This window comes from Pelophylax lessonae (assembly GCF_965119305.1).
Source record: "Pelophylax lessonae genome assembly, chromosome: 11".
Classification (NCBI taxonomy): Eukaryota; Metazoa; Chordata; class Amphibia; order Anura; family Ranidae; genus Pelophylax; species Pelophylax lessonae.
Window position 1 is genome coordinate 2,521,714 of NC_138778.1, and position 14,082 is coordinate 2,535,795.

The 14,082-nt window shown below is 47.3% G+C and overlaps 1 protein-coding gene across 1 annotated transcript in view; it reads right to left on the reverse strand.

The window, feature by feature from the left end:
* The window catches only part of MYH10 (myosin heavy chain 10), a 184,037-nt gene that overhangs the window by 16,892 nt on the left and 153,063 nt on the right, over positions 1–14,082 (reverse strand). The window contains 12 exon segments of the mRNA XM_082271489.1: positions 3,180–3,284; positions 3,835–4,041; positions 4,224–4,368; positions 4,452–4,664; positions 6,385–6,556; positions 6,674–6,797; positions 9,657–9,794; positions 10,464–10,670; positions 11,150–11,281; positions 12,347–12,455; positions 13,209–13,369; positions 13,453–13,522. Of these exon segments, the coding sequence (XP_082127615.1) occupies positions 3,180–3,284; positions 3,835–4,041; positions 4,224–4,368; positions 4,452–4,664; positions 6,385–6,556; positions 6,674–6,797; positions 9,657–9,794; positions 10,464–10,670; positions 11,150–11,281; positions 12,347–12,455; positions 13,209–13,369; positions 13,453–13,522 (1,783 nt within the window).

The following is a 14,082-nucleotide window of genomic DNA, read 5'->3' on the forward strand; positions in this document are numbered from 1 at the left end:
TCAGCAGGTGCAGCTGCTAATCTGTGTATTCTGAAAGTAAAGAGTCCCAACTCTCAGAATATAACTTTCCAGTGGATGCGGTGCTTCCTCCATTCACCTCGCTTGTGTGGATGGAGGAATCTTTTTTTTTTCACCTTCAACATTGTGACAGAACGAACCCCCCCCCCCTCCCCAAAAACCCCCCTCCTCCCCCAAACCCCCCCCCCCCCCGATTCCTCTATGGCCAGGTTTAACATACCACATTTACTAATCTACATTTTAGAACACTTAAAGGAGAAGTACGGGGAAAGCTCCTTTGGCTGTACTTCTCCTATGGATCAGAGGGGTGCAGTTAGTTCTACACTCCTGTGACCCGTGTTCAGCAGACAGCGGAGCTGAAGCCTGCTGTCGGTTGACGTCACAGAGTCAGTCTAGGCTGGGGAGAGATTACGACAATATGGTCGGTATCCGGCTACAACCCTGGACTGGCACCTGGTTCAGCCTCTCAGCGAGCCGCTGAGAGCCTGACAGTCCCGTCCCCTCCGCAGCCCAACGCACCCTGGGTGGGCGGGGGGTGTTTAGAGCAGACAGCGGTGACTGACAGTCAGTAGATCTCTGCTCACAGAGCTCTTAGGACTGAGCGATCTGAGTGTTTGATCGCTCTGTTCTCAGTCTTAGGGCAGGGGGGGGAGGGGGGGATAGATGCAGTATCGGACTGCTGCCCCCACCATCGGACAGCTAAATCCGCTCCATCCGATGCTGCATCCACCTAGGTAAGTAGGATTCTTAAAAACACACACAAAAAAAAAAAAAAAACTCCCGCTTCTCTTAAATGTTTTTTGCTACCTGTAAATGTATGTCCTGTAGACAACCGCCCCTCTATTTTTTGTTCTGGTGTCACAGGGACAGGAAATTAAGGAAAATCTCCCCAATGTGGTAAACATTAAAAAAAAAAAAAACACTGAAGTGAAAAATAAAAAAATAAAAAAGTGATGGAATTAGGCTTTATTTTAACAACTAATAAAAACTGGGAGATCCATTTCGGATAAGGGGGCCCAAACACAGACGCTTCTCAGTAAGAATCAGGCCCTTCAGCGATCATTTAATTCACCAACCATTCACCCCCTGGATATATCACGTTACATAAATGTAGAGCTGCACGATTCTGGATAAAATGAGAATCACAATTTGTTTTGCTTAGAATAAAGATCACGATTCTCGGGGTAACTTCATCTTTTACATTATACAAAAAAAAGTTGGGGTAACTTTACTGTTTAGTTTTTTTTTAAATCCATTAAAGTGTATTTTTTCCCCAAAAAACTGCGTTTGAAAGACTTCTGCGCAAATACAGTGCGACCTAAAAGATTGCGATGATTGTCATTTTGTTCTCTAGGGTCTCTGCTATAAAACCCCCCCAAAAAAATAAAAACCCCAAAAAAATATAAAAATAATAATAAATAAATAAATATATATAGTTTGGGAGTTCTAAGTAATTTTCTAGCAAAAAATACTGATTTTAACTTGTAAGCAACGTCAGAAAAAGGCTTATTAGGCTCCATTCACACCCGAGTATCATTTTCAGGCATTTTTGTGGGTGTTTTTCAGGCGTTTTTTTTGCAGGTGTTTGGAGGAAGGCATTGACATCCAACAAAAACGCTGGTAATCTGCCAAAAAAGAAGCTCATGTACAAAACGCTGATATGTGAACAGGGGCCATTGAAATGAATGAGATTTTGCTTGTTGGGCGTTTTGAGACTTCAGAGATGAGCATTTTATGAGCTGAAAAATGCTCAGGTGTGAACAGGACCTTAGTCTTTAAGAGGTTGTAAACCTCAGAATTTTTTTTTTTGAAAAAAAAAAAACACCTGAAAGACAAACACATAATGCATCGCATACTAGCTCATTATGAAATACTTACCTCAAAACGAAGCCCCGAAGTGCCGACCGCTCACCTCTCTCATGGGTGACATGTTCTGTCCCCTTTCTTCCGGGTTTGCGGCATCCGGCCATCTGATTGGCCGGAGCCGCGGTGACGTCACGCACACGCGCGGGAGCCGACGGTCACGGCACGGGGCTCTGAAGGAACGGCACCAGCGGCCGTTCCTTCAGAGCGCATGAGCCAGTGACGTCACTGGCTGCATGTAAGGTAAATATCTCCTAAACGGTACATGTTTAGGAGATATTTACAGTACCTATAGGTGATCCTATGATAAGGTTACCTATAGGTACAAGTTGCAGAGGAGGGTTTACTTCCTCTTTAAACTGCCCTCATTTAGGCTCCGTTCACATGTCAGCGTATGGATCGCGGGCAGAACCGCTGCGGTTCCGCCCAAGATTATTGCAAATCGCGGGACGCCTGTGCGTTGCCCGTTGATTTGCAATAGCCCCCCAAACGCTGAGCGATGTTGCCGCGATTTCCGCCTGCCGAATCGCGGTAACATCACGCAAAAAAAAAATCACGGGACGCATTATGCCCAAAAAAGTACAAGAGCTTCTTTGGAGCGTATTGCTTCCCGCAATTTTTTTTGCGCGATGTTACCGCAATTCGGCAGGCGGAAATCGCGGCAACATCGCTCAGCGTTTGGGGGGCTATTGCAAATCAACAGGCAACGCACAGGCGTCCCGCGATTTGCAATAATCTCCGGATCGCGGGCGGAACCGCGGCGGTTCTGCCCGCGATCCATACGCTGACATGTGAACGGAGCCTTACAGATGGAAGTTCATCCCTTTGATGTAAAAGAAGGAAATGATACATTGTATAACATTGTGTTTATAGTGATCTCCCAGCCTTACCAATGTTGATAAACATTTGCTGGGGGCTCTTTTTTTTTTTTTTTGGACAGCTGTGAGTGAGCAGAGAACGGCTCTGTAAGACTCGAGGAAATGCCGTTTTAAGATCGGTGAGGAGGGGTGAATGGATATTTTTTTTAACGGTTAGAGCAGCTTTACATAAAGGAGAACCCGAGCAGATTCTTCCTGGAAGAGGTTATCTCTGCTCAGCAGAGGATTTTCCTGCTCATCCATATCCTCGTCTGCTGCAATGAAGCTGCTACACGATTTCTGTGGCTTTGTTTGGACTGTGCAACAATTTGTATTCACCTTTGACCCTGAACACCTATCAAACCCCGGTTTTATATCTTGACCTGAAAAAACATAATAGCCAACGGCTAACAATACGGGAGTCACACCAGACAGACCTACCTGTGTGTCCTGCAGCTGGGACTCCAGGCCAGTGACGTCCTTGACCAGTTTAATCCCTTTTTTCTCAGCTTCTTCCAGCAAGGTTGACACGTTTTCCAGTTCATTCTGTAATGGCAAATAATAAATCATTACATATCCAGATCACATCTCACCCTTCACCATAAAACCGGCTGTCATACAAATCATCATAAGAACTCGTCCCGTCTATTCCATAAATCAACAATCATGCTATACTTACCTGCTCCGTGCACAGAGCAGCCCAGATCCTCTTTTTTGGGTTGCCCGCTGGCAGTACAGGCTCCTCCCCCCTGCCAAGTGCCCCCAATAGCAAGCCTTTCGCAGGCTCGCTCCCGAGCCGCGCTCCTGTAAATAGGCATTGTCCATTCACACACAGAGCGTGGCTCTGCCCTCTTTCTCCCCTTATTGGATCATTGACTGTGGTTGATAGCAGCAGAAGCCAATGAGGAGAGAGAGACCCGGGAGAGCCGCTGCACATCGCTGGATCGAGAAGGGGCTCAGGCAAGTATAAGGGGGAAGCTGCACCCAGAAGGTTTTTTTTTTTTTTACCAAAATGCATCAAATGCCTTTAGAACCACTTGAAGGATCATTTTACAATCTCCATCTGATGGAAGGCTTCGCAGGTTGGACACGGTACCTGAAGTTTGCTGGTCTTCTCTGCCAGCTCAGCGCGAAGTCTGTCCCCCTCTGACACCTTGGCGTGAAGCTCCTGAACCTGACCCTCCAGCTTCTTCCTCTTGTACTCTGACTCGGACTTTTGCTGCTGAAGAACCTTCACCTCACCGACCAGCTCCTTGTTCTCAGACTCCAGGCTCTGCTTGTTCTTTTCCAGGTTCACTTTCAGCTGTGCAGGACACAGGAAAATTTAAATGTCTAAGTAACTGAACTCAAAGACGTTCCTCATTAGGATCAAAGAAGAACTTCTTCCTAATCCTGGACTGGATGTATAAAGTAAATTTCTGGCCTACGGAAATTTTCACATTTAAACCTTGAGGAACCCTTCACAGGCTCTTCCAGGCCTCTTACCCTCTTCGCCTGCTCCAGCTGTTCAGATAACTCCTCCAGGATGGTGGCTTGACGCTGCCTCAATTCCTGGATCTGAGCCTCATGGGTTTTGGTTTCCTCCTCAATGCTCTTCTTCAGCTCAGCTACTTCCTGCTCACGTTTGGTCCTTGAAGAAGAGAGCAATGAGAGTGTTAAACCTCAGAAGAAAGCGGCCAGTCACAGGAGACAACCCTAAGATGGAAATGGTACCTCAGTTCCTGCTGGGCTGCCGTAGTGTCCAGAGTGTCCTCTAGTTCTGTCTTCAGTGCCTCCAGCTCCTCGCTCAGGTCCCTCTTCTGCTTCTCTGCTTTGTTACGCGAAGCCTTCTCAGACTCCAGATCTTCTTGTAGCTCGGCAATCTGGGCCTGTAACTCCCGCACATGCTTGAGGGCATTGTTCTTCTGCACCACCTCCTCATCTCCCCTATCATGGGAACAGAGAGGGACAAAGAATGAATGGGTTAATGAGACTAAAATAGAGGGCTTCATGTCAATCGGGTACTTGGGTACACCAAACCATGTTCCAATGAAACCATGGCGACTTGGATACAATCAGCCTCCCCATAGATGGATCAAATCTTAACTGATCCCTGCTGAACCGGCCAAGATTCAATCCATCTATGGCAGGCTTAAACAAGAACCTGGGGCTTTGATCATTGAGGATTCTGTATAACCCCGTCAGCCCCCCCCCCCCCCCCCTACACAAACACACCTGCAATAGGTCTTCATAGCATTCCTCTACCACTCCATGGTTGTGGTACAGATCTCAGTAAATACCCCATTCCTCAGGGTATGGAGAAGCATGTGACCCCTCTCAAGATGTGGCACAACTGGCCACTCAGACCTGAACATCGTTACATGACATTAACCTGGTCATGATTTGGTATAGAGGACACGTTTCCTCCCGCTCCTTGTGATACTGGCTGAGCGGCTGCTGAGTCGCATCGGTTATCTCTAGAAAGCTGACCGCCGGTGTTCTGCCGAAAACTCCAACTTGCCGAGAACTCCAATCACGTCACTTCTGGGACTGTACATCAGGAATAATTGGAAATTTCGACAACTTGGTGTTTTCACAAAACAGGCGGCAGCCTTTACACTCCGGTACACGCTATAATGAGTGGACATTCATTGTTCACCCGCTAGTAACCAACAACATGGCCGCCTCCAAGGTGGCGACAACTAGCGGGCGGACTAACAATGTCCACTCCTAGCGTGTACCGGAGTGTAAAGGCTGCTGCTGTTCTGTGAAAACACTAAGAGGTCAAAATCTCCAATTATTCCTGGTGTACACTCACCGGAACGAACGTCATGGCAGAACACCGGCTCTGAAAAATGGTACCGGGGTGACGCCTCTAGCTGCAGGCATCACTCCCAGTACAACCACTTCTTCAAACCGATGTACAGGTTTGTCAGTTTGCGGGAAGTGGTTAAAATATTTACACAATGTTAGGTGTTCCATTCAACTATTGAGAGTTTCTGGGGCCTCATCTACACATGAAGGTTTCAGGAAAAACTTTGCAATGTATGTGAACTCGCAGACCCTCTTTTGCTCATGTTGGGTCTCAGAAGAAAGGAAGTAGATTTGATAAAATTGACATCCCTAGGAATATGCTTGTTGCCTGCAATTGGTCTAGACCAGGGTTTCGTGGAACCCTAGGGTTCCTCCAGAGGTTGCTAGGGGGTTCCTCCTGAGGTTGCTAGGGGGTTCCTCCTGAGGTTGCTAGGGGGTTCCTCCTGAGGTTGCTAGGGGGTTCCTCCAGAGGTTGCTAGGGGGTTCCCTCCTGAGGTTGCTAGGGGGTTCCCTCCTGAGGTTGCTAGGGGGTTCCCTCCTGAGGTTGCTAGGGGGTTCCCTCCTGAGGTTGCTAGGGGTTCCTCGAGCAATGGGCAGTTTCTGCCTCTCAGATAGGTCCCCTCTGACACCATTAAACTTTTTAGCTATCTGGAAGAAGGTAATTCTTCCCAATGTCCACAAGTGTAAGGAGCGTTCTTCCCGCTGACCATCACACTAATGTATCATGGAGTTGTAAATATAGTCATTTTTAGCAAGGGTTCCCCGAGACCTGAAAATTATTTCAAGGGTTCCTCTGTGTTGAGGTGGTTGAGGAAGGCTGCTCTAGACCTTCACATGGAGCCTCTCCAATCACCTGGCTAAAGCAGCTTGCAGTTCCTCCTCTTTTTTGGCCAGCTGTAACTTCAGTTCTTCGATCTGAGCCTGCAGCTCAGCGATTTGGTCCGCGAGGTCAGAGGTCTCCCCATCCAGCTTCCTCTTGGCCTTCTCCAACTCCTGCCGTGTTTTCTCCTCCTTTTTTAATCTTTCTGAAAGTCAGAAAAAAAACATGATGGGCAAAGGGTCAGCTAACGCACAAAAGTTTAAACTGGATACAACAAAATGGCTGAGAGAATGGAAATGAATCATTTAAGGCTACATTGTACCTTCAAGGTCAGTGATCATCATCTCCTGCTTGTTTTTCAGCTTGGCCAAGTTTTTGGCTTTTTCCTCTTCCTCCGCCAGCTGTGCGCTGCACTCCCCTATCCTCTCCTCAATCAGCTTCTTCTCCTGATCAACATAATTGGGGAAAACCAAGGAGCAGTTTAGGAAACATTTTTTTTAAGCTATATAGGACTATATACAGCAACTCAACAACAAGTGTCAGGACTGGGACCGGTCCTTAAAGCAGAATTTTACCCACTTTAAATACTGCTGACCCCCAGACATGCCACATTTGGCATGTCCTTTTTTTTTGGGGGGGGGGGGGGTGAGCGGGTACCTAGATTTGACAGGTACCCGCTCCCACTTCTGCTCGGCCGCCTAGGCAACTCAAGCGGAAGTTCTCTCCCTCTCTGCGGGGGAGAGGGAGGGAGGGGGAGAGGATAGGAGAGGAAGGGAGAGAGGATAGGAGAGGGAGGGGGAGAGGATAGGAGAGGGAGGGGGAGAGGATAGGAGAGGGAGGGGGAGAGGATAGGAGAGGGAGGGGGAGAGGATAGGAGAGGGGAGAGGAGGGTAGAGGAGGGAGAGGGAGAAGGAGAGGGGAGGGGGAGAGGGAGACGGAGAGGAGAGGGAGACGGAGAGGAGAGGGAGACGGAGAGGGAGAGGAGAGGGAGAGGGAGAGGAGAGGAGGGGGAGAGGGAGAGGAGGGGGAGAGGAGGGGGAGAGGAGAGGGAGAGGAGAGGGAGAGGAGGGGGAGAGGAGAGGGAGAGGAGGGGGGAGAGGAGAGGGAGAGGAGGGGGGAGAGGAGGGGGGAGAGGAGGGGGGAGAGGAGGGGGAGAGGAGGGGGAGAGGGAGGGAGAGAGGATAGGAGAGGGAGGGGGAGAGGATAGGAGAGGGAGGGGGAGAGGATAGGAGAGGGAGGGGGAGAGGATAGGAGAGGGAGGGAGAGAGGATAGGAGAGGGAGGGGGAGAGGATAGGAGAGGGAGGGGGAGAGGATAGGAGAGGGAGGGGGAGAGGATAGGAGAGGGAGGGGGAGAGGATAGAGGAGGGGAGAGGAGGGTAGAGGAGGGAGACGGAGAGGAGAAGGAGAGGAGAGGGGAGGGGGAGAGGAGAGGGGAGGGGGAGAGGAGAGGGGAGGGGGAGAGGAGAGGGGAGGGGGAGAGGAGAGGGAGACGGAGAGGAGAGGGAGACGGAGAGGAGAGGGAGACGGAGAGGAGAGGGAGACGGAGAGGGAGACGGAGAGGGAGAGGAGGGGGAGAGGAGAGGGAGAGGAGGGGGAGAGGAGGGGGAGAGGAGAGGGAGAGGGAGAGAGGAGAGGAGGGGGAGAGGATCGAGGCTTTGGGCGGCCGCATCGCTGGATCATGGGACAGGTGAGTGTTTGTTAAAAGTCAACAGATAAACTTTTTGTAGCTGCTGACTTCTGATGAACACAAAAATGAGTGGAACACCAATTTAAGTGGTTAAAGCGTAACTTCACCCTCGCAGTCAACACTGATTTGTAATCCTCAGGCTGCAATCATTAGTAAATAGATAGGAAATTAGATCATATTTACTTGTTTTAAACTTTTTCTTTTACATTTCTTTAGTTATTTTCTGGTTTCCACGTCTAGGCAAATGATGTCAAACATCCCAGGAGTCTTCTTAGCTAAGTACCCCCTCCTGCATACCTAAGCTAAGGGCAGATGGATTCCAGGAAGTAAATGCTACATGAATCCTCTGCCCTTACTCAAGATGGCCACAGCCAGAAATGTTAGGCGGGTGTTTTTCAATGTGATTTCTCAGCAAATTTAAGCATGGAGATGTGGGTGGATGAATGGGGGTTGTTTTGAATGTTAAAAATGAATTAGTATTCATTTTCTAAAATCGTGTTTTTGGATTGTGGTGCTCAGATGCTGTGAAGTCCAGCATAATGAAAGGGACATTCTGTCACCTGGAGATCACGGTCATACAAGGTCCCACTGGCCTGGTCTCAGCAATGTGCCAGGATAAACAGTGCTTTGCTGGTTTGGACATGGACTATATTGACCGGTAAAGTGGAGTGGAGGTAAACAAGGACCCCCCCCCCCCCGACACACCTAATAGTATATAAGGATATTCTACATCTATGCAGAATTCCATTCCTATATAAAGTAGAAGACTACAGGCAGAGTGCTTTTATATATATCGAGGAACTCCAATGCCTCCAGACCTTAACACCACGGGGGAATTATCCCAACATACACTTGCTGTGCTCGCTATTTCAGAATATTTATCAGTTAAAGTTTCTACTCTTATTACCGCCCCATCCTCTGTGCGATTATACACCTTACATTACCGCCCCATCCTGTGTGCGATTATACACCTTACATTACCGCCCCATCCTCTGTGCGATTATACACCTTACATTACCGCCCCATCCTGTGTGCGATTATACACCTTACATTCTAACACAGGATAATGAGGTTTACATCTAATAAATATCAGTAATTTGTGTTCATTATACGATGAGTCACACAGTTCTTCCATATTTGCTACGTAATATCCCTTCACTTCCTATTCAGATTTTTAAACCTTGGGACTTTATTATGCCATTATTATATATGTCCTATCATTTATGGACTAATTCTTTATAATATATTTATTTATTGTCTTTATGATTTCTAGTGGTCATTAAGATTATTTATACATCAAGCAGTCTTGGTGTTTCTCACTGATCAATTGATGCACTTACGTCATACAGGCGTTTTCTTGATTTTTTCGTTATTCACTATAACACTATTGAGATTTGTTTTTTGCACAGTATTAAATTATACTAGTTCCCATTAGCGCAGCTTTTTTCTATTTCTATTGTCTCACTATAAAGCTGCTGCTTTCCCTTTTTAGTTACTAGCGCGGTTACATGATTTTTACAGGATAATGAGGTTTACATCTAATAAATATCAGTTATTTGTGTTCAGTATACGATAAGTCACACAGTACTTCCATATTTGCTACGTAATGTCCCCCACCTTCACAAACTTGGAGTTCTGGTCCTCCAATAGAAGGATATCCTCTTCCATCTTCTTTATCTTTGCTTCTGCTGTTACTTTCTCCAGCTGTAGCTTCTGTCGGGCGGCCTCTTCCTCATCCAGCTGTTCCTCCAGATCCTACGGTAGACAAAAACCGACCGATTGGTTCATTGTGAGAAAAGACAACTACAGTGCAGAGGACAGAATCAAATAGTGACAGACAAATGGCACTTTTCCACTGCAAGTACCGGCTCGGCTCCACTCGGCCCTGCTTGGCTCGGTTTGGTTTTCCACTGCATGGTACCGCTTGGTACGGTGTTGGAACGGTTCGGTACGGTTTACTTTTCCACTAATAGTAAGTGGGTGGGATAACAACGATTCTCTGACCAATCAGTGGCTAGTAGTGACAAACAGTCAAGGCTGCATGCAAAGGATTGTGGGATATGGTACCGGTACAGCCCTCTTGGAACCACAACCGAGGTGGTACTGTTTAAGCGAGCCGTACCAACGCCGTACAATGTAGTGGAAAAGCGCCACCGTACCGTACCGAACCGTTCCAACACCGTACCATGTGGTAGCATGCAGTGGAAAAGCGCAAAAGCTAGCCGAACCGTGTGGTTCCATGCAGTGGAAAAGCACCAAAAATGTGCATCAGGAACTGAAAAATGCAAACCCAGCCAAATATTTGGGTGGCTACCAGAGAGTTAAGTTACTCGTTAGCTTCACATGGCTTTGTAAGACCACAGTAAGTCCTCAGACTTCTTTCTCTGATGTATAGAAGACAGAGATGATAAAGGATGTCCATACCTGGATATGAGACTGCATCTTCTTCTTCTCATTCTGCAGAACCTGGTTCCTCTCCTCCTCTTCCTCCATTCGAATCTCCATGTCCCTCAGAATCTCCTCCAGTTCCTGTTTCTTGACCGCCAGACGGGCCCTCATCTCCTCGGCCTCTGCAAACAGTTCCGTCTCCGCCTGAAGTTGCTCGGCCAGGATGTTCTTCTCCTCTACCAGCTGGATAATGGGATCACAGGTGGTCAGATATCATAGACATCCCATAAATGTTCTCCAAAAAGCCCACCCTTAGTTATTTCCATAAGTGTCTTCTAAACCACTAAACCGGGGTTTCTCAACCAGGGTTCCTCCTGAGGTTCCTCTGGGTTTCTTAAGCAATTTCTGCCTCTCAGATAAGTTTCCAATGACACCATTGTTCTTCTTAGCTATCTGTAAGGGGGGTAATTCTTCCCAATGATGAGAAGAGTAAGGAGCATTCTTCCCACTGACTGTCACACTAATGTGTCATGAGTTGTAGATTTCTAATTTTTAGCCGGGGTTCCCCGAGACCAGAAATTTATTCCAAGGGTTCCTCTGTGCTGAAATGGTTGAGAAAGGCCGGACTAAACTGATTTACCATAAAACTGCCTATAAACACAAGATAGCAGTCTTATAAAAAATAAAGTCAATATTTTATTTGTGATTTATCTACCACTCACCTGCTGGTGCTTCCTCTCCATCTCCACCAACTCCCCCTCCACCTTCGACTGCTTCTCCTTCACCTTCAGCAGCTCCTCATCTTTGGCCAGCAGCTCCTCTTCCTGTCGGGTCACTTGTAAGAGGGGTTTTACCTGCAAAATAAGAAGGCTTGGTTCTCAAATTCCTAAAATTTGATTAGCAGAGAGCTGGCAAGCTCAGATGACTGATGTTAATGCTACAAGTTTTCAAACTACATCACTTGGGGAAACCAAAACACAATGGACAGGGTCAGCACACTAAACTGAACTTTCTTCTACACCTAATTTTGCTGTACATTAATAAAAATGGAACAGAACACATCAATAAAAATAAAAAGCGAGACAGCTTCTTTAACGCCTTCCCACTGCCACCTCCCGGCCCTTTAAAGCGGTAGTATACTCCAAAAAAGAAAAACCCCTGCAAGACAAAGGCATAATGAGCTAGTGTGCATCGCATACTAGCTCATTATGAAAAACTTACCTTAGAACGAAGCCCCGACACGGACCCCCGGACACCGCTGTGGGAGCGGACATGATCCCTCAGCGTATCTTCCGGGTTCGGCGGCTCCGGCGCTGTGAGTGGCCGGAGCCACGATGACATCACTCCCATGCATGCACACGGGGATTGACTTTCCAGCAACTTCCCAGCAAGGAACTTCAGATCGCATGCGCAGCTCTACAGGCTGTATCTACAGGTAAGCCGCATTATAGGCCTTATTATAGGCTTACCTGTAGGTAAAAGTCACAAAAAGCGGTATACTACCGCTTTAAGAGGTTCTAAATGCCGGGAGGTGGAGGAGGGTATTCTGATCATGTGACAATTGTGATTGGCAGTTACAGCGGTCACATAATTGGAGAGCATCTGATCACAAGTATGCATTGGGAACATTCTGGTACCCGCAGGAAACTTGCAGGGAGCGTGCGCTCAGCACAGAGATAGGTTTACATAGGGACGCATATATACAGCCCACCCGCAGAGAGACCGCCTACATGAGTACCTCCGGAAGGAAATGCTTCAAATTAGAATTTGTGTTTTTAAAGACATTTGGAGAATTAGGAAACATAAAACACAGCTCTGAGATGAACTCATGGCTGACGATGGTCACAGCGATTTGCAGACCACACTTATTTCTTCTACAGCTGACCACAGACATTGACGTCACCACGCCTCTGGATTACCTTAGTGAAGAGTCGCCACCACTGCCAGTGGCGCAGTTTCAGGTAGGCGGCGCAGTTCCGCTGTAACACCTTCAGGGCGCTGAGCTGCTGCTGCTTCTTGGCAAAGGCCCTGATAAGAACACAAAGAAACAAAGCTAGAAGGGTGAACCACAAAACCAGCGAACAAGTCTGCGCTTTTAGTGGAAACGCGGTCACATTCGTATTACATCACTCTGTGGAATAAAGATTCATTTCATGTATTGTAAAATATTGGATGAGAACCTTCTTCCCTCAGCCAGAACACTGAAGATTGGTCATGGATGGGTCTTCCAGCATGACAATGACCCAAAATATATCGCCAAGGCAACAAAGGAGTGGCTCAAGAAGAAGCACATTAAGGTCATGGAGTGGCCTAGCAAATCTCCAGACCTTCATCCTATAGAAAATTTATGGAGGGAGCTGAAACTTCGAGTTGCCAAGCGACAGCCAAGAAACCTTAAGGATTTAGAGAAGATCTGTAAAGAAGAGAGGACCAAAATCCCTCCTGAGATGTGTGCAAACCTGATATCCAACTACAAGAAATGTCTGACCTCTGTGCTTCCAACAAGGGTTTCTCCACCAACTACTAAGGGGATCAAATACTTATTTTACTCCCTGAACTGCAACTCCATTTATAACATTTGTATCATGTGTTTTCTCTGGATTTTTGGTTGATATTCTGTCTCTATCATATAAAATACTCCGATGATAAAAATTATACACCCGCCATTTCTCTGTAAGTGGGCAAACTGACACAATCTGCAGGGATCAAATCATTATTTCCCCCATTGTATGTCAGCCAAAGTTTTCAGTTTTCCATTCACTGTAGCAGTGGAATACTCACTTCCTGGCCAGGTAGCCCCGGCAAACTGCTTGGAAGTAAATGATGATATCGGTTATCTTGAGGTCCCGTTCCTCTTCCAGGTGCGCCAGCACACCCGCGCGGAAGAAGATCTTACTCTGCCCGATGCGGAAGAGGTTTGGGTCCAGCTCCAGTGCCCGGATCTACAGGGAGAACCCAACTGTCAGTAAGGGGGTGCAGGCAGAGTAATCAGAGAAGGATCACATGACCGAAGTGCGTTTCTTACCATCCTCTCGCAGGCCTGCTTCCCATCCATGAATCCTTTGGGGATGGCGTTGGGGGTGAGGATTTCATACCTGGGGAGGAGAACGCAGGAACACACATTGGTTAATATCCATCCATTCATCAAAATGAGGAGTCCGCTTCTGATCTCTCTGGGAATTACGATCACATGACCAAACCTAATGCCACAGCCAGGCTTCATTCATCTGCTAGGTTGCCTTTGAATTCTGAAACAATGTTTCAATAATATATTTCCCAATTTCCTGGATCTGCTACAATTACTAGATAACCCACACAATACTAGATAGGGGAAAAATTACTGGAGGGATTGTAATGCTATTACTTAACCCCGCCCACCGTGTTATTTATGTCGCTACTTTGACGTTAAATACCGGGGGGTTATGGCAGATACCTGATATATTTTTAAATGGCAGACAGTCCTCTAACATAATCGCCATTCCCCCCCCCCCCCCCCCCCCGGCTTCCTGGTTGTTCTCCCCGCTTACTGGAGCCGTCGGTAGTAAGGAAAGCAAGACGATCCTCTGTGCGGATAGGCAGTTAATTTGAGTGAAGGCAAGATGGCCGCCACTCAGCTCTATGCCCTTGGAGGACTGGAGCAACGCCATTTTTTTTT